This window comes from Malurus melanocephalus, unplaced genomic scaffold (genome assembly GCF_030028575.1).
Source record: "Malurus melanocephalus ecotype Western Australia unplaced genomic scaffold, MMel_1.1 scaffold_130, whole genome shotgun sequence".
Taxonomy (NCBI): Eukaryota; Metazoa; Chordata; class Aves; order Passeriformes; family Maluridae; genus Malurus; species Malurus melanocephalus.
Genome location: NW_026623362.1, coordinates 286950 through 305977, shown reverse-complemented (window position 1 = coordinate 305977; position 19028 = coordinate 286950). Strand labels below are relative to the sequence as shown.

The following is a 19028-nucleotide window of genomic DNA, read 5'->3' as shown; positions in this document are numbered from 1 at the left end:
ACTCCCAACTTGTCTCCAGGAGAGATCCTCCAGCYCTCTGATCATCTTTGTGGCCTCCTCTGGACCCACAGCACCARGTCTGTGTCTTTCTTGTGCTGAGGACCCCARAGCTGGAKGGAGCACTGCAGGTGGGGTCTCACAAKGGCAGAGAAGAGGGGCAGAATCACCTCCCTCATCCAGATGGCCATTCCGCTTTTGATGCTACCCCAGGATGTGGCTGGCCTTCTGGACAAACAATAGTATCAACAGTGCTGGTGCAGGAGCAGCAAAGTCACAGATGAAACATCAGAAAAGCCTCAGCAGACTCTAGAGCATCTCWGATATGAGCCCCTAATAAACCATGCTACTATCAACACTAAGTTGATATTGAGTCAGAYGAAGAAGTCATGTAAAAAACCCACACAGTAATATTAATGCACTCAGATTAATTATTCCCACAGAAATCAATTCTAGTCTAGGGCCTCACTGACACATCAGCTTTACTCAAGAGTACTTCAAAATTAGCCAAGGGATTCAATATTTGGCACCTCTCCAGACTCTGGTCCTTCCATTGCTCTGTTCTTCTGAGAGTGCACGTTAAAGAATCAATTCCATCTCTTTCCAGACAGCTTGACAGTATTCCAATAAAATGCTTGCTTAAAAGGTTTCCTTGAATACAGGGTGATAATTTAATCAGCATTTTTAATAGCACCACATGATTCCTATGGGAATGGCCAGTTCAAAGAAACACATTTGTAAATCCATGCTTTAACATACCTGAAGGCAGTTCACCTCTGTTAAAAGGTACAACATGGCTAGCAGGGCATGTTTTAAAAAAACCTGATTGGTTTTTAAGGTGAGATCTGTCTTCCCTTATGTTCACCCATGCTGGCATCCATGAGGAAGAAATCCAGGAAGAAAATACAGATGGATCACAAGTAAGCTCCTGAGTTCAGCCCATGCCCTTAATCTGGATGATTACATGAATCCAGATTCCAGGCAAGACAGACCATCCTCACAGCACAACCCAGCTAAATGCTCCTAGAGCACCATCCGTGTAGTTTGGTGAGTTATCCTGTAAGGATGAATAATTCTGCAGGTTTTTCTGCCCAGCTATTGCAATGTTGTATCCCATTAATCAAGGTGCACCAAAACTCTGTGGAAGCTTCCAAAGCATAGCATCTTGGATGTAGGAGTAAATAAATAAATTAGCTAAATAAACATATATTATGATATTTCAGTTGCAGGCTTAGGGGTTTATGCTAGATCCAACCAGCTTGAKGATGAAGTGATTCAAAGCCTGTCAAGTTGTTCCTTTTTCTGAGAAAAGGAAAGCTGCTCCTAATGAAATCCAGTCCCACTGAATCTTACTCATTCATGTTACACTTAATTTTAAAAGCCATGCTCCAATACCTAGAAAAACATTTTCTAATTCAGACAAAATACTCAAATGAAGATTTCTCTATATAATTTCACACTCAAACATATAATTTCCTGTCCAAATGTGCAAACATTTTGAGAAAAAACTTGCCATAAAATTCAAATTAGCAAGAACTCAGGACACAGGGGCTATGTTTATGCCAGTAAATTACACAGTGCCAGGGAATGTTTCCAAGTACTAGTAACTGATCATCATATTAAAATCGTATTACATCACTAAAACATTCTTTGAAACAGTTTGACCCAARTTAACTAATATTCTACTAAAGAATATTGACACAGTGCAGGAGTTAGCAAAGGCTAGGAGTCAGTTTGGATGTTTCCAATGAATAGTTTGGATGTGGCCATCAAGCCCAGAAAGGTACAACTCCTTAAGGGTAGGAGCACTGACCACTCTGGTGCCAGCTGGACTCAGCACGAAGAACAGTGCAAGGCACAGCCTGTCTACTGCAACAGGCACAGCCAAGGAATACAAACCAGCTAAGCAGGGATGAATGCACTCTTATCTCACCCGTGCTAAGGGGTCAGAGTACTCTTGAGTAATTTTTCATGTTCAGCACACTACTCCTGGTAGTGTTACAGAACAATTACCAGCGCCTGYAGGAGTTCTTTGCAGAGACCAGAAAGAAAACAGCTTATATTATGGAATCTTTAATCCACCACAGAGGATTAAACAGGAGAAATTCACACTATTTTGGCAAACAGCACCACACATTTAGTTTCTGCRGGATCCACAATTCAGGTTTATCAAAGAAGCAGAAAGTGCACCAGGCACACGTGGCTTCTGAAGCAGCCCAGCATGAAGTCCCAGCTCAGCAATCAACAYTGCAGAGCAAAGGGCTTTTTTATCCTCCTCTTTTTATCTCCTCAGCTCCAGCACTTGGATTCAAGGAAAAAGAAACAGACAAGGAAGGGAAGAACAAAACCACAACTCCCAGCCAGAAAACAGATAACTTAACCCAGCGTTTTGAGTCAGATATGGAGTTTGGTATCTTTTGGTTTGGGTCCTGTCTCATYACCCAATAATTAGCAGTCCTGTCTCTGCCACAATGTGGATCTGCATGATGGAGACAGGCTGTGAATTTTAAAGGATTCAGCTGTTTCACAGGATAAGAGCACAGGCACGCAAAATAAGAAGGAGCAAAAGAAAATCTGCACAGCCATGTGCACTGGGAGAAGAGAAGATTATTACCTAGACAAAGGAGTCACAACAAAGCCGTGCTGTCCACTGTTAACAAACAGCATTCCCATCGAGGCATACTGCTGCAGGTGAGATCCTGAGGTGGACTTCAGCTGGCCCCTACACTGGCTTARTTCTTGCAAAGACACGACTGTAAAAATTACCTTTCCAGATGCTGTGGTGGCAAGCAAAATTAACAGCAGGCATGCAAATACTAGTTTTGGAAACAGTGCATTTTTCAGAAAAAAATCAGCTCAAGATGGGGTGAGGAATTAGCTGAGGAAGGAATAAATAACATTTTAAGTTGATGTTAATGAACAATCAATTATTTTTACTTTTCATCCTTTAATTGTTCCTTGTGTAAGAGCTACATAAAAGTAGAATCTTGCCTGAAAGGTTATATTTTCAGTTTAGTAAGAGATAAAAAAATTACATTAACTACTTGGGAGTTGAGACAGAACCCTGCTTTGAATTAGAACTGCTCAGATAAGAAAAAACAAAAAGTGGCAATTTTTTTTTTTTTTCAGAACAGAGAATAGTTAATTGTGAAAAGCCAGAGGGCTGGATAGCTSTTAGAACATACTCTTTAATGATCTAGACGATTAATTAGACACAGCAAAATTGGCCAATTATTTAAGATGGAAAGATTTTGATGTGTTTCAACAGGATTTAAATAAACAAAAGCAGGTAAACTCATCGGCAGGTTAAAATTAACACAATTAGAAACTTTCACAGTGGTAAGTCATGATAAACCAAACAGGTTTTGCACAGGTTCTGTGTGGTTCCCTAAAAAAAATCAAGAACTGACTGAAAAAGCACCATGAGAGCATCCRCTCAGTGCCTAGCAACAGTTTGGAAAGCTGAGAAAATGTTTAGTCACATTCATACCACAGGATACGGAAGGAGGACACAGAATTTAAAATTTGCCTCCCCAGTAAAATACTGAATTTCCTTAAAAGAAACCTTTCAGAGGAAATTAATAATGCTAAAAGCATACAAGAAGCATATGAAAGACTGGAATTTTCTGATGATTCTCTCATGCAAGACCTTTCTACTTATCAGTGCAGTAAGTCTTCCCAAAATCAGATCCTCCTTTCCTAGGACCATGCCCGTCCCAGAACTGTGTGAGCACAAWTCTTTGTATCCAGTAAGTATGAAAAAAGGATGAAGTTTTCTCTATGAAACAACTAGATTTTTTCTCTTGTGGGTATATTCAAGAAAAAAAACATTCCCTGGAGGCAAACAACTTCTTGAGTGAGCTTTCTCTTGCGAAGACCACAGGGTCTCCCAGCACCCTTTCACTGATGAACAGGGGAACAAAGTGGGGTCACAAAGGCTCAACATATCCCAAGCAGCTTCAAAAAACTGCACGTCTGATATTCAAGATCACAGCCCACGGGGAGACTGCAAGCAAAATAACACAGGAGAAACTCCATGACAGGACAGGATTCCCACTGTCTAGCTGTCTCCTTATCCTATCTTTCATGACTGCAGGAACCACTCACAAACTTCAAGCTGATGGATTACATCCCAAATGGGGTCAAAAGAAGCACACAACAATTAGTGGTATTAGTGTGGCACTGCCCTCTGATCCATTAATCTTAGAGCAGGAGGAACACTCAACAATAATGAAAACAACACTCATTTCAAATCCCTCCTGTATATAATCAAATTCTGAAATCCACTAATGTATCAGTAAACTAAATAGTTGTGCAAAATCATAAAGAAGACTTGATATTTACATCAGTTGAAATAGCATTCATAGTTGTATTTGCCTGATTAGAGTCACRAGGGCACTAATTCTCATCCTGAAAAACAGAAGCTGATTGCCAGCTGGGATTATGAAAGAATTCCATCTCTTTTCTTTGCCTCACAGGCTACARAGTACATCTGGTGGGTACTGATTATCTTTCTAGAAAACATTATAAGAAAGAATAATTTAATTTATTATCATTGAAAAAGTCAAATTGCTTGAGCCAATGATCTTCAATTATGGTATGACGATTCTGCTGGATAAAATAATCGTGTATGCATATGTTTGTTCTTCTTTCCCCTCCTCTCAGCMTCATCTAGAACAGTTCAAAAGGTAAAAAGCCATGTCTTCATTTTCACCCATTCTTTACTGTGTCAGCTAYGGACAGTCTGGATACATTTTTTCTGGYAGAAAAAAAWTGCAAAAATCTATTCTAGGTCAACRACTTCCACTGTCAGTATCATTCAAAGCRTTCAGAAGGCTCAAAGGAGAAAAATAAATCACTAAGTATTGGTATTATGCAAGCTCTCTGAAGAGGTATTGACCACATTTATTGCAAAGAATTAAGAAGTGGCTTTAATGTCATTCTATTCATGAATGTCCTTTCTTTACAACTGATCTCACATAATAAACCCTGTTATAAAAACCAGCATGCACTTGGACTAGATTAAGGACAAAACGACTTCATACACACAATGCTGTGGGATACAAAYGTGAAGTGATACCAGTGAAAGGCACACAAACTCTGTGTGTACAGGACACCGGGCAGAAGAAAGGCACAAATTCTGTATGCTGTGATCACAAAGAGAACTACGCTTATTAAAGCAGCTCTACAAACCCCATCAAGCTGACACTACTGAACAACAGATCTGCAAGTGTGAATGTGATTTCTCCTGTGAGGGAGGGATTTGTGAAGCTGTCTTGCCTTGGATCAGGTGAGGTGTGCTCGTACACTGCCTATATAGACTGGAGGCTCAGCTGGGACATTCCTGTGGATGGCAGGAGGGGTTCAGAAAGCAGCAGCCTCTTCCACTGTGCCCACTCCCTCCGTGACACGGATCATCAAGGGCAGCTGCCATGGGAATGGTGCTCCAAGGGCAGTAGCACTGTTCCCTGCACTACCAACAGGTAGGAGCTGACAGCTGGCAGCAAGAAAGGGATTTTGCCCCAGAAGACCCTCCCATGTTGTCCCTAATGTTCTGGAGCAGTTCAAGTGCAGARGTTGTCAGTGTCTGCCAAAGAGGGTGGGGATGAGGGATTCTCCATCCTAGCTGTAATACAGCAGGAAGGAGAATCTGTCAGAAACCAACCATCCTCTCCACAAACCAAGCAGCAGCCAGAGCTCTTKTGTCACATATCAAAAGAAAAACAGTCAGGAAGTTAAAAATACTTAATTTCTTTTTGTATCTAATTTCATCAATATTAGCTCTCACTTTCTTTACAAGCAAATGTTTAAACCTGCATTGAAGCCAAAACGTCAAGCATCCTGAAATATCCATCCCCAAAAACAGCTTTCTGGACCTGTTTTTCTTTTTGTGTAACTAAAACCAATGCAGAGGATCAGGCAACACAATCATCCAGGACTGGACCAGAAGCTGTGTCACACAAGACTTGGCCACCTTGTAAAGTCTCACTTCCAGCCTAGCACAAACCAGGGGAAAAAAAATCACACATTTCTCCACTGGCATGCATAAATAAGTCTTTCTGAGTTTTTTTTTTTTTTCCATTAAGTTTTAAATGAAACAAAAAATTCAGGAAGTTGCAACAGATTCTATCCATTTTTTTCTTCTAATTAGAAATATACATTAGTAAGACACTGCTAACCATACGGTATGCTATTTATATATGAATTATTAATATTTTAGTATTATTTTATATTGTAACTCATACAGTATTTTAAATTTATTATTAAGTTGGGGTTTTTTTTTACTAGTTTTGACACTAGCACACTGGGTCATTTTTTCCATGAAAATTCAATATCTTAATCATACCAAGAAAAATGTAGAAACTCAAATATCTCTTTGATAAATGAGACCTGTCAGAAGCCAATGGTCCCAGTGCACAGGATATACAGTATACTTGACAATTTGAGCTCAACAACAATGAAGAAATACTTTTTTCAGTCCCCTAYTTTGTGACAAGGGTCTAAATTGTAACCAGTCTCACGGTAATTTATTTCCTGAGAGAAGATTGTGGGAGTTTTGTGTGAAAATCATTTTATGATTCTTCCTTCCTCCATTATTTTCCCATGGAAGCAAGTATTCTATTCTGTAACTTATGCAGTCATAATTATACCAACTAAGATGATTACAAATGTATACAATACACATGTTTTATGTGAGTGCTTTCTTTTTTCCTTTTTCCTTTTGAACTAGAACATCAAACACAAAATACACATAACATTTGCTTTGTGTACCAAAACACAGGAACACATTATTCTCTGTCATAAGGATTTTATGTTTGAAGGTCCCTGCTGCAGAAAACCTAATAAAGTATGAACTCATTTCCATAGTTAAGTCAGAAGGAACACTCACAACACACACTCCTCCCAGAAATAGTAATAGTGTAACTTTAACTGTAAATGTTACACAGAAATATACTCTCCTGTAATTACACTACAGTTTCTCATAATTCTTTTTCCTAAATAACCTATTTCAAATAAAACACTGATCAACCACCCCCAAGATTCTTTGCAGAATCCACATCCCACCATTATTCCTCAATGTTATGCAGGATCAGCTATGGAATTACAGTGGAAATGCACACGCCAACATATTAGCCCCACCACTTGAGGGGGTCTGCATATATTACCACCCATAGTTTAGTCATGGTTCAAAAAAAGTCAGCTCTGAACTCATTAATTAAAGAATTCAGCTGTATTCCCTAGAGAAGATTTTAAAGAGAACCTAGAGGTGACTACAGAATGGCTGCTGCTTTTACAATATGCCAAAGATATTTTTGGATTTATTTTGTGGAGTTGACTCTTTAYTGAAATTAACAAGCTATTGAAAAACTATGTCACTGCAAAGGATTTTAAATGGCAAATGAGTTCAYTTCTAGGGAAACAATGTTCTTATTAATTTACAGACATTTTACAGCTTTGCACTCACATTACTTCAGAAGCTTATTTGCAGTATGTTACATTTTCCAGACTGTTCATTATTTTWCAGGGACAGCGATTTTTACAGGGACACCTTTCAATGAATAGCAGTATAGGAGCAGAGAGAAACCCACAGATGGTGCTGGGAGCTCAGTTAATTAATACTGGGATGCTCCGTTCCTCAAGTTGGTGGCTGTTACCACTACTACGTCCAACAATCTCCCCTCTTCTGTGCTRAGCTGGCATCTGAGGCACCAGAGTGCTCAACTCCTCCTGCTCCAACCCTGGAGTGAGAATGTGGCCAGTCTCTCCATGGGAAGAGCAGGGAGGTGATCAGTGGCAGCAGCAGTTTTCATCTGACCAAYACCCATGACCTTCATCATTCCAACTAATACAAACAGCCACGGACATCTTGACTTGTGATCAGGGGCACAGTCATCAACTATATGCAATTTCAGCTCGTCTTGGTGGTCATATTTTTAAAAGCTAACCCAAAACAAAATGCAATACTATATTTGATCCCTCTTTTGGAATCAAAGGAGAGAAGACGCAAAGAGCCCCAAACCCCCTGACTCTACCTGGGCATACTGAAAATCCTCTGAAGGAAGCCAGATAATCTTAAGTATTAAATTACAATCTCTTTTTCCCTTCTAACATACTCACCTGACTTTGTCTTTGGTGTTTCTAAGAACGGTTGCAGCAAAATTTTGTGTAACACCAACCAGACTGATGCCATCAACTTCCACAATTTGGTCATTCACCTGGATCCTTTCAGAAAAAAACACAATTGCATAAATAACTGTATAATTTCTGTGAATTTTCAGCAAAACTCAGCTTACAGAGATCTTTCTAGTTTGACTTTAAACACATCTCAGCCATAAAATGATTGAGATAAATATGAAAAATTAATCATTCCTTGCACACAGACATTTCATAAATCCAGTTTCAAAATTACCATTACAGTTAATATCATCTATTAATTATCCAGCCCCTTTCCTTGCATACACATACAGCAACACAATCTCTTCAATTTGTCATATGAATTAAATTAAATGAGATACTTGAACAGCTCTTATATCATTCTTTCCTAAGCCAATCTTGGAAAACAGCATAAGACATAGCTCTGGCATTTCATGCTAATGGAAAAAAAATGTAATATTTAACTAAAACAACCTGCTCATCTGTGGAGAAAAGAGCTTATGTATCAGATCCAATTGTGACATACTCTCTTAAGATATTTCATCTAACTTGTTCCAAAAAGATGAATTCCCAGTGTAAGTGTGATCTTGCTGCACACAATCATAAGACCTTGGACTGTTTTAATGAGGGCTCTCTTTGTGAAACCAAACACCTATTTACAATGATAGATATTTAATGCAGAAAAAGTTAAGACAGAATAAAAACCATGCTGCTTTTATCTGAAGTAAGAAATGCTAAAAAATCCCTAGAGCAGGCACTGGACTCATCTGGATTACAAATCCCTGGAAGATGACTGCTACACTATTCTTTAGAAATGCATGATCTCCAACAGTTTCTAAATAAAAACCAAACACATCCCCARCTAGTCAAAGGGAGCAATTTTCAAGTGCTTGCATGGATTCTATTGATCCAAACTATACAGTTTACAAAGCAACCAAGAAAAAAATGATGAAAAAATCATACTTAAATTATATGAAAATACCTAAATTAATGCATTTAACATYTTAGGATGCACCAGTGATAAGATTCCTTTTCAAAGAACAGCAGAGGCTTCAACAGAGGGCTGAAACATTTTGACTTGGAGCACTACTTTTCCTGCCAAGTCTGAGGAAATGCTTTGCAGTTTTACATGTGTTCAAGCAGTATCTTCCGTTCTCTGGATTTCACTGATGAGTAAGAAATACAGTATTTATTCTTTGGCAGCCTCACACCACAGAATGTCACTGTGTTCTAGGCAGGATCTCCCTTGAAAAAGGCAGCCTACAAATCCCTATTTTGAAAATCATATTAGGCATTTCAATCTCAGAATTTTATTTCAATTTTCACTGAAACATTTCAGAAATACAGGAATCACATTAATATTTAATTTTTACTCTTTTTTTTTTTAACTTTAGCAAACACCGAGTGCAGTCAGATGGCCACAGGAGTTTCTAGAAAAGGACTTCYAAGAAGCTGGTGCCCACTGACTGGGAAACTGTCACCCTCTTGGCTGAAAATGGTGGAAGAACAGATTCCTTTGAGATGACAGCKTAGCTACAACACTGCACATCACTACACAGTGGACTAGCAGTGTTCATACAGATACACAGGTACAGGATTTCAGGTGATGAAACATCATGTTAAAGAACTGCTACGTGCAGCTTGGTAGGTGGCTCTACCTTGATTCAGACTAATTCCATTTGTCCTCTAGGCATATTTTGTATCTCCTTCTTTTTTGTTTGTATGGCTCCTAAATTAACTTTCAACTATTATTTTTATGGCCACTGTTCCCCCAATTTCTTTCTGACTCTATAAACACATATTTTAACTATAAAGAAACATAGATAAATATCAACATACAAAGGGCAGCCTTSCCATTAGGGCCCCCTCCAACAGCAGCTCTAGACCTCCTCTGTCCTTRAATTTAATTTCAAACATGAATGAAAAATTAGGGTCAGATTGCCAAAGCCTGAATTACAGGTATTTTACTGCTTTCATCATTAATAAAATTGGTAATTCTTCTGACAATTATTTCTAATGCTCATGACTTTAAACTCTGCCTGCAGATTACAATGAATTAGCAACTACAGAAACAAACCAACTAAAGTTGAAGAAATTATTTGCACAATTGCTCTGTATGATCAACTGAAAAAATTAACTTGTGTGGAGACAACATCTAGAGCTTAAGTTAACACCTATGAAATGTTTCAAAACTCTTGCTCCCAATGTTGTCAAAATACTTWAAAAAGTAAATGATTCATCACAATAATTTGAAAGAAGCAGCTRTAGATTGATTGATCCAGAAAAAGGTTTTCTTTTTCATACTCAGTCTAATGACTGATTTCATATTTTTCACACTATTAATAATCTCTCCTAATATTTAACAACATGCTTGCCTTTGGATTCATCTTGAAGCACCCTCCTTGATTAAATACTGGCACACAATAATGACATTTTAAAATGACAACTAAATGCTACCTGTTTGTCTGCAGAAACATGAATGAAGCCAGTGGTGTTAAATCATGAGAAACCCCTTGTGCAGATTTTGTATTTCCATGGAAAGCAAGTACTTTATATCACCACTTGATGGGTCTTTCAACAGAATATAGAAGCTTTCCTACAGATACTGTAATATTTTAAATTGTAGTTTCAGAAGAACCTGGTTGAAGATTGCTAAGCAATTATTCAGAATATCTGATGCAACTGTTGAAATAAGTTTTATTTTCTGGTAGGAGACTTTGTTTTGCTATCAGTGTTAATGATTAACTAGGCTTTTCACGAAGATGAAGTTAATAGGACCTTTACAGTTGATGCACTGTATTATGGAACTGTCTGGTCCTGACTGAGAGGATTACATATCCTTTCCCAAGTGAATGATCAGTCAGGCTCTCAAAGAGAAAATCAGAATCCTATTTCTCAGCTGACTGAACATTCTGCCAGTTGAAAACCAACACAAATATTAGAATGGTCAAAGAATGATATTATTTTTTCTCAGCTGGCAAGCTCCTTTCAGATGTCATCTAGGGAAATGAAAGAAGAGACTTGTGATGGAACATTAACTTCTGTAGCCCACTCAAACATGTAATTAATGAGAGGAAAAGAAATTACAGATCATGACAGAGCAGAAGTGACTGATTTTCAACCGGAGAATTTCATGAAGAATTTTCAGTCGTGAGCTTAATGCCTTCTGGCTGAGGTCAAGTATACCTTCAGAAAAACATTCACTTAAATTTGAAGTAATGGATGAAGTCATGACATCTTGAAGTGTCAGCTTCTTCATTTCCCTTCATAATTTTTAAGCCCATAATAAATCAGTACTAGGCCTTCAACTTAATATCCTATTGCCAAAATCTGTAAAAATAACTCCAAGCCCAACCTGGAAGACAATACACCTCAGTAGTTTCAGAGCAATGGTACTAAACATTGCAAGCCACTGCCTTGCAGGGTCTTCTGTTAAAATTTTTGGGGGCTTTCAACAGCCCAACAGCTTTTTTCCTAGCTGAAAAGTGAGAGATGTTCATCAACAAGGAACATGTTACTGGAATATATTTTTTAGAAGACAGCATCAATATCTTAAGAGTTTATTCCTACTCTTACTTATAAACAATATTTCCATATTGTTTATAATTAATATAACAACACATTAATGATTAAAATCAGAAAAGGAGAATGCATATAAGTTGATTTAATTGCCTACATATCAGAGAAGTAATATTTCATTAGCATGAAAATTTTACAAAGTAATGCACTGGGACAAAATGACAAATTGTATGAGTTGGAAGATATTTAAGAATAATTTTCATTATTAAATGATTACACATTGAAGTATTTTTCTATCTCCTACTGAGAAGAGGTTGGCTTTATTGTGGCAGGTTTTGTGCAACACACAGATTGGCATGTGTTGTGTAATACACAGATAACTGTGCCCCATAAGATAGGAAATATTTTATGTTCAAAAGGAACTCTTCAGCCTGCACATACCAAATATGCAATTCTAGAAGCAAGCAGGTTTCATACGAGCATCATATAAGACTACACAGACACACCAATTCACTTCTTTAGTGGGCAAGAATTATGGTACAGCTTCCTATTCCGATTAATTAATGTACTTTCAGGGCTGCAGGTGTGAGAACTGAACTCTGGAACAGAAGACTATCCAAAATAAGAAATGTAAAATAACAGTGAGTTTTACTAAACTTGAAGGGAGTATATTTAGTAAAAGTTTAAACATTCAGATACAAAGATTATATAAGAAATGTAAAATAACAGTGAGTTTTAGTAAACATGAAAGGAGTGTATTTAGTAAAAGTTTAAACATTCTGATACATAAATTATTTCTTTGATCACAAAATTGTCAAGGTTGGAAAACATCTTCAAGATCATCCAATTCAGCCATTAACTTAGCAGCTCAATCACTCCGAAACCACATCCCAAGTGTCACATCCCGATGCCTCTTCAAAACCTTCCAGAGACACTGACTCCACCACCTTTCTGGGCAACTTATTCCAAAGCCWGTCACTCTTCTAGTGAAAAAAAAAAGTTCTAACATTTAATCTGAACCTCGCCTGACACAACTTAAGGCCATTTCCTCTCATCCTTTCACTTGAGATGTGTCAGAAGAGACCAACTCCCACCTGGCTACATCCTCCTTTCAGGCAATTGTAGAGAGCGCTAAGGTCTCCCCTCATCCTCCTTTTCTCCAGGCTAAACATCCCCAGCTCCCTCAGCTGCTCCTCACGGGACTTGTGCTGCAGACCCTTCACCAGCTTTGTTCCCCTTCTCTGGGGAAAGTGTCTTTCTTGTAGTGAGGGGCSCAGAACTGAACACAGGATTTGAGATGCAGCCTCACCAGTGCTGAGAACAGGGGGACAGTCCCTGCCCTGGTCCTGCTGGCCACACTATTGCTGGTACAGGCCAGGATGCCATTGGCTTTCTTGGCCACCTGGGCACACACTGGCTCATATCCAGCTGCCTGTCAAGCAGCACCCCAATCCCTTTCTGCCGAACAGCTCTGCAGTCACTCCTGCCCCCGCCTGTAGCGCTGCCTGGGGTTCTGTGACCCAAGTGTGGGATCTGGCACTTTGCCTTATTGAGCCTCATGCAGTTGTCCTCAGCCCATCGATCCAGCCTATCAAGATCTCTTTGTAAGGACATCAAATGAAGAGAGATCAAATAATCAAACATTGAACAGATCTCCTTTTTTTTAAGTACTGCCTAAATAAAGCTGGCTGAAGCCGATAGAACAGGTGGGAGCTGAACACCTTTAGAATCAAAACTACCTTCCAGAGTGACACAGAGCTTGGAGTCACAAGCTTTGCTTTTGCTAAAGCATCTGGGCTCTCAGTTGTCACAAACACATATCTTTGTCAAGTTTATTCTTCTTAAACAGTTTAAACTCACTGTACCAATTTAGTGTCTACTCATAACCACATTAAGTATTTGGATCTTACCAATGAAGTCTCCGAACTTTACAGTTTGGATTACCATGACATATATTAAGCAAACAACTATTTCTTATGAAAATTATAATTTATAGTAACTATTTTCACAGAAAATTTCTAAGTACAATGTCATTTACCTGCCATCTCTTTCTGCTGTCCCACCCTCTGTAACTGTTTTGACAAATATTCCCAATTTTTCAAGGCCTGCATCAGCTCCAACTCCCATTCCAATAATGCTTATGCCAAGTCCATCTTCATCTGAGAAAAAGGCAAGAGAAAACAGAAACTTCTTACATTTAATTTGTACAATTATTCAGTAGGTAAACATTTATTCTTTGGTTGCTCTAGATTTCTGTGTCAACAACATTAATATTATTTTGCTTCCTTTCAAAATACTTATTTGACTACCATTTTAATTACATACAAAAGCATCATCTGCAGCCTTATAAGTAGCTTAGAAGAACAGTCAAGATTTTTACTCCTTCAGTGAAGAATGATCATATCACATCAAACACTGTGTATAAAATTATGTTAACAGAGTGACACAAAAATATTCCATTAAGAAGGTAGGAATTGCCTGTCTCTGAGCTGCTCCTTGAATTCCTCACTGAAAATTCCTGAAGCCCAAAAACCCAAGATGACCACAAAAGACTTAAAGAATTTGAGACAGGCTCTGTAGGCATGTGTAGACTTCCTCAGACTTGCAGGTCAGTGTCACAGGAAGTGGAAATGACACACAGACACTGTACCTTTTTCTAGTTCAACTGGGAAGAGCTCCAGCTTTTCCACACGCTTCTCAAGTTCATATTCCGCTGATGCAGCCACTGGGTCAACTTCATCATTTCTTCTGTCATAGTCTTCATTAGAATATGTATTGAAAACCTGTGGAAACAGATCAAAAATCATTCAGCTAGCAACTCCAAAAAGACTTCCAAATCATTAAATTAGCTACTGTATTTGTCTTGTGATATTGCAAAGTCTGAAAAGGCTTTAAAAGACCAATTTCTCCAGTTCATTCAAACTTCTGGATTTTTAATTTGCGTTTTTTCATTTGACACAAGTGTGATTGTAAAAGTCAACTGAGTATAAGTTTTTATTCGTTTTGATTACAAATTCAGAAGGTGATCTTTAATGTCTATGTTGGTCTATGCATGTACATATTTAAAATACTTAACTCCTGCAGTACTAGTAAACATTAACAGAGTCAAATACATTGAAACAATAGTCTGTACATAGTTTCTGTATGAGTCTTTAGTCCTTACGAAGTTCCAGTTTGCATCCATCCAAAAAAAGCTAGAACTGAAGATTAGTCACCTACATTTGCATCGCCTATGGATATCATTAGACATTATGTTCCGAATTATGCATTAACTTTTTCAGAACAGTAATATACATAGCCATGGGTATTTTTTTTAATCTAACCAGGTTTATAGGTTTATTTCATCTCTAAAGCAGTTATTTAACAGTGAGTGCATTAACCTGATTATATTATTTATGCTACCTACTATCATACTTTCAACATGGCCTTTAATCAGTGATTATTCAGACCTCCAGAAACATTAGTCAGGAAAAGCATATTTTCGTATTTTAGAGATCAGAGTTTTCCAGCCTAATTCATTTAACTGTCTGCACTTGGAAGTAAGGAAAGAATATATATTATGAGTGGTAATAATTTTACTGAGCAATGCCATGGATAGATCACATTCATCATTTCAAATAAAGGAAGACAATTTTCCACATTTCCTCTTTTACAGACAGCCTACAGAAGACACCACTGTGTAGCCATGTTTCTGTTTATCACTGCTCCTCTTACAACATAAAATACTGTACCCTGCTACACAAATATTCCAAAGGTCTCCAGAAGCCTGCTCTTTTACTGTCCTGCTTGGAGGCTCCATTATGATGTCCCTGCAGCACATATGCCAGCTGGCTGCCCAGTCCAGTGACAGGAGCTGGGTCATTACCACCTGAGGTCTCACCTACCTGAAAAGCTGTTAGCATACATTAATTTCGTTTAAATAGTAAATATACTAAAGTTGAAATACAAAAATACTGTTAAATATACTATTAAAAATACTGTTGTAAGTCTATTAAATATGTTATGGCTACCACGAAGCTCCTCTCAACTTTATATAAAGTAGTGGTTGAAACAGAAAAGACAGTAGTCACTCAATGGGTATTTTAACTCTTGTATTTCACATCACCATGAAACGCTTAAATAATTTCCTCTTCCAAGAAGACTGAGATGATAAACATTATACAAGAATTCACAAACCTATCTCATATTGATTTTTAGCCATTATATTGAAAGAAAAAGGCTGCTTTAACTAAATCATGCTCTTGGAAAGCCTTCACAAGTACATGCAAAGCCTAAGCAAAGTATGACACAATACTAAATGCTGTCCAATGCTGCTGAACTTTTTACGCTGCTTCAGTATCTGTAAGTTTGGAGAAAAGACACTGATGCAGAAAGAAGTATAAGGAGAGCTACAGTTCGTGGCCACCATCTGCAGCCTGCCACAAGAACAGATCAAACCAGCTGGAAGAGCCCAGTCAACAGCAAAGAAACCGCAGTACAACCTCCCCTGGCAGCTTCCCTTCTCTCTGTGGTTTGCTGTCAAAGGCAACTGTACCCGCTAAGGGTTCCATGTTGAAGCCCAACCTCATTAATGCTGATATCAACCAAAACAAAGATCAGTCAATAGAGTGAAACCCAGCTAACACATTACTGAGCTGAGGTTTGACCACATACCTTTAGGTTTGAAATGCAGCAGTCATGCAAGCAAGTACAGGTTAAAAACAACAGCTGTGAATTTAGCTTGAATCATCTCATTTATCAACAAGATGAAAGAGACCCATGTCTCAAATATGAACAGAGATTAATTGCATCAAGGTGAAGGGAGACACTGCTTGCTGGAGACAAGAGCTGAGAGAGATGTATAGGGGAAAATTATGTTCACAAAATGAGTATATTTATTTCTGGATTTCTTTTCATCATGTTAACTGTCCCCATTCTTCTCCTTTCAAGGTGCTGAATGATTGACAGTATACTGTGGAAGCACGTTTAGATTTGTAGCAAAATTACTGGATAGGCTTCAGGATAATTCTCTTTGAAAGCATCAAATCATACACTGAATTCTGGTTTGGGATGATCTTTTTTGAATCAGATGAGACACAAGAGATGGCTTCTCAGATTGTGCTCACTGCTTTGGAATATTTGGATGATCCCACTAAAAGGGAACTAAAGATACTGTTGGTGATGAATAGTTACCGTTCTGTCTCCAAATACATCACACCACTTTTATCTAGCACCTCACTAAGCATTCCCTCTGGGATTGTAGGATCACTGACTGCATAAAGCTGTGTTTCCTACCCAGCATTAACTCACTGTCTCTTGTACACTGGTCATCTAATTTGCCCACAGCCTTCAAGAAGGCAGTTGTCTCCCCCTGACTTAGGGAAAAAGAAGAAGGATACTCTTGTATGTCATTTACCTCCATTTTGTGCAATCACATTTCATGGCTGACTGATTCCATTAAACGAATGTCTTGGTGTTAAACTGGAGAAAATTTGTGCTAGGAAATTTTCTCTTTGTGAAACAGTCTATTCACCAGAGTAATGAACTGCTTGCTCAGTACAGTCATGAGAACTGTCACTCAAGATTTTACTTTGCTAAAAATAAGTTAAACATTTATAACTTCTTCCTCAAAGTATGGTTAACTTGATTTAAGTAGAACTATTTCACCACGTCTGGTGCTGCTGTGTTTCCCAGAGTGTGCGTGGGATTTCAGACTCATGGGAATCCTCCCATTCCCTGTGATTTGACAGATCTGGTTTTGCTACCACTCTGGCCAAGCACCCAGTACAGTAAACTCACAGAATATGATGAGTTGGAACACACCCATAAGGATCATCAAATCCAACTCTGGGCTCTGAACAGGACCATCCCYAAGAGTCACATCATGAGCCATTACTTAAAGCAAGCTCTTTTGCGTGAAAATCCAATGTAGCATCTTAATCTTTGATTTTACCACTCCCAAGTATTTAGAGAAAAGATACATTTCMAGAGAATTTACTAGTGACATTTTCTAGGATTTACAATGGCACTTGTGGAGACAAAAAGGCAACAGTGATGATGTCGAAACAAAGCCTGAAGAAGTGCTGCTCACGGAACATACTTCTGTGTTCTTGTGACAGTAAAAGGGGTCATCAGTGATTCATCCAGCATCAATACAGTAACAAACTGTAATATCAAAGAGGTGTAATTGTCAGGCACCCTGGGTGGCACCTCCAGGGAAATCATAYACATGCTACAACATTTGCTTCTCTTTGGCAGAGCACAAGCTAGAGATGTCACTAACTATGAAGATACGTTGCAGACTAATTCAGAAAAAAACCCTACATTTTTATTTCAGTACTTCATCTTTTCTTTAGGAGTAAGATCAGAATTTAGCTGTCAGCAACCAGTTGATAGTGACAAGGGTTTTAAATTTTTTTTTAAGCAAGACAGAATCTTGATAACTATACAGAATTACATGGGCTACCCTCCATGGGCTAACCAGCTTGGTGCTACATAAAACAAAATATTAGTGTTGCATACATAAACTCTACATCATAAAAAATGTCTTATCTGATATAACACTGAGAGAATCAGAGCTGTTCAACTTGGAAAAGAGAAGGCTTGGGGGTGATCTAACTGTGACTGCTAGTGCCTGAAGGGAGCCTACAAGCGAGACGGAGACAGACTATTTACAAGAGCATGTAGCAACAGGATAAGGGGGAATGGATTCAAACAGCAAAGAAGTAATTTAGATTATCCATTAAGATGCACTGATGATAACCTCTCTGGCTGTGCTGAAGAAGCTAAACGAGAGCAAAAGAAATCACAATCTGACAATTACCTTCTGCTTTAAAATCTTTCTACAGCACAGCTTCAGGGAGGAGAGTAAGTTCTGGCAAAGTCTGAAATTGGTGACTATTTTTTTTAYAGAGTTTTTGCTCTGCAAAGTGGTTGCTTTGTCACAGTCAAAGGCAGTGAGTCAGTGAGGAGGCTTCCTCCAGTTTTCCTGGCTTCATGCTCCCCTAAAGCCTGCGTGGGCATCAGCCGTCATTAACACTTCAGCACGGAAGCATCCAGGAGACAAATCTTCCCAAGAAGCAATTGCAGGAATGAGACACAGATGGGAATTARGCATTACCAATATCAAAAGAAACTGAACATTTAACATCGAATCTGTGCCTGGGGTTTCCCTCAGAAAGCTCTAGAGGAGAAAGATCTGTTTTATTTAAGTGTCCTGACACTCTGGCAAAGAGATCTCTACAGCAAATTCGTATTTATAAAATCCTAGAAGTATCTGGGCCCTAGACTTATCCATTCCAGAGAAACCTCTTCAGGTATATGACCAGCCAGGAGCAGCTGCTGCCACACTCAAACAAACTATTCCATTTGTTGAGGCA

General features: G+C 38.4%; 1 protein-coding gene across 3 annotated transcripts in view; it reads right to left on the bottom strand.

Moving 5' to 3' along the window:
• Positions 1-19028, bottom strand: part of PPP1R9A (protein phosphatase 1 regulatory subunit 9A) — a 131200-nt gene that overhangs the window by 48639 nt on the left and 63533 nt on the right. For all 3 annotated transcript variants that reach the window (XM_057370659.1, XM_057370660.1, XM_057370661.1), the window contains exons 3-5: positions 14321-14453; positions 13709-13829; positions 8116-8220 (exon numbers count right to left, since the gene is read on the bottom strand). In XM_057370659.1, coding sequence (XP_057226642.1) covers positions 8116-8220; positions 13709-13829; positions 14321-14453 — 359 coding nt within the window. The remainder of the gene's footprint in view (positions 1-8115; positions 8221-13708; positions 13830-14320; positions 14454-19028) is intronic.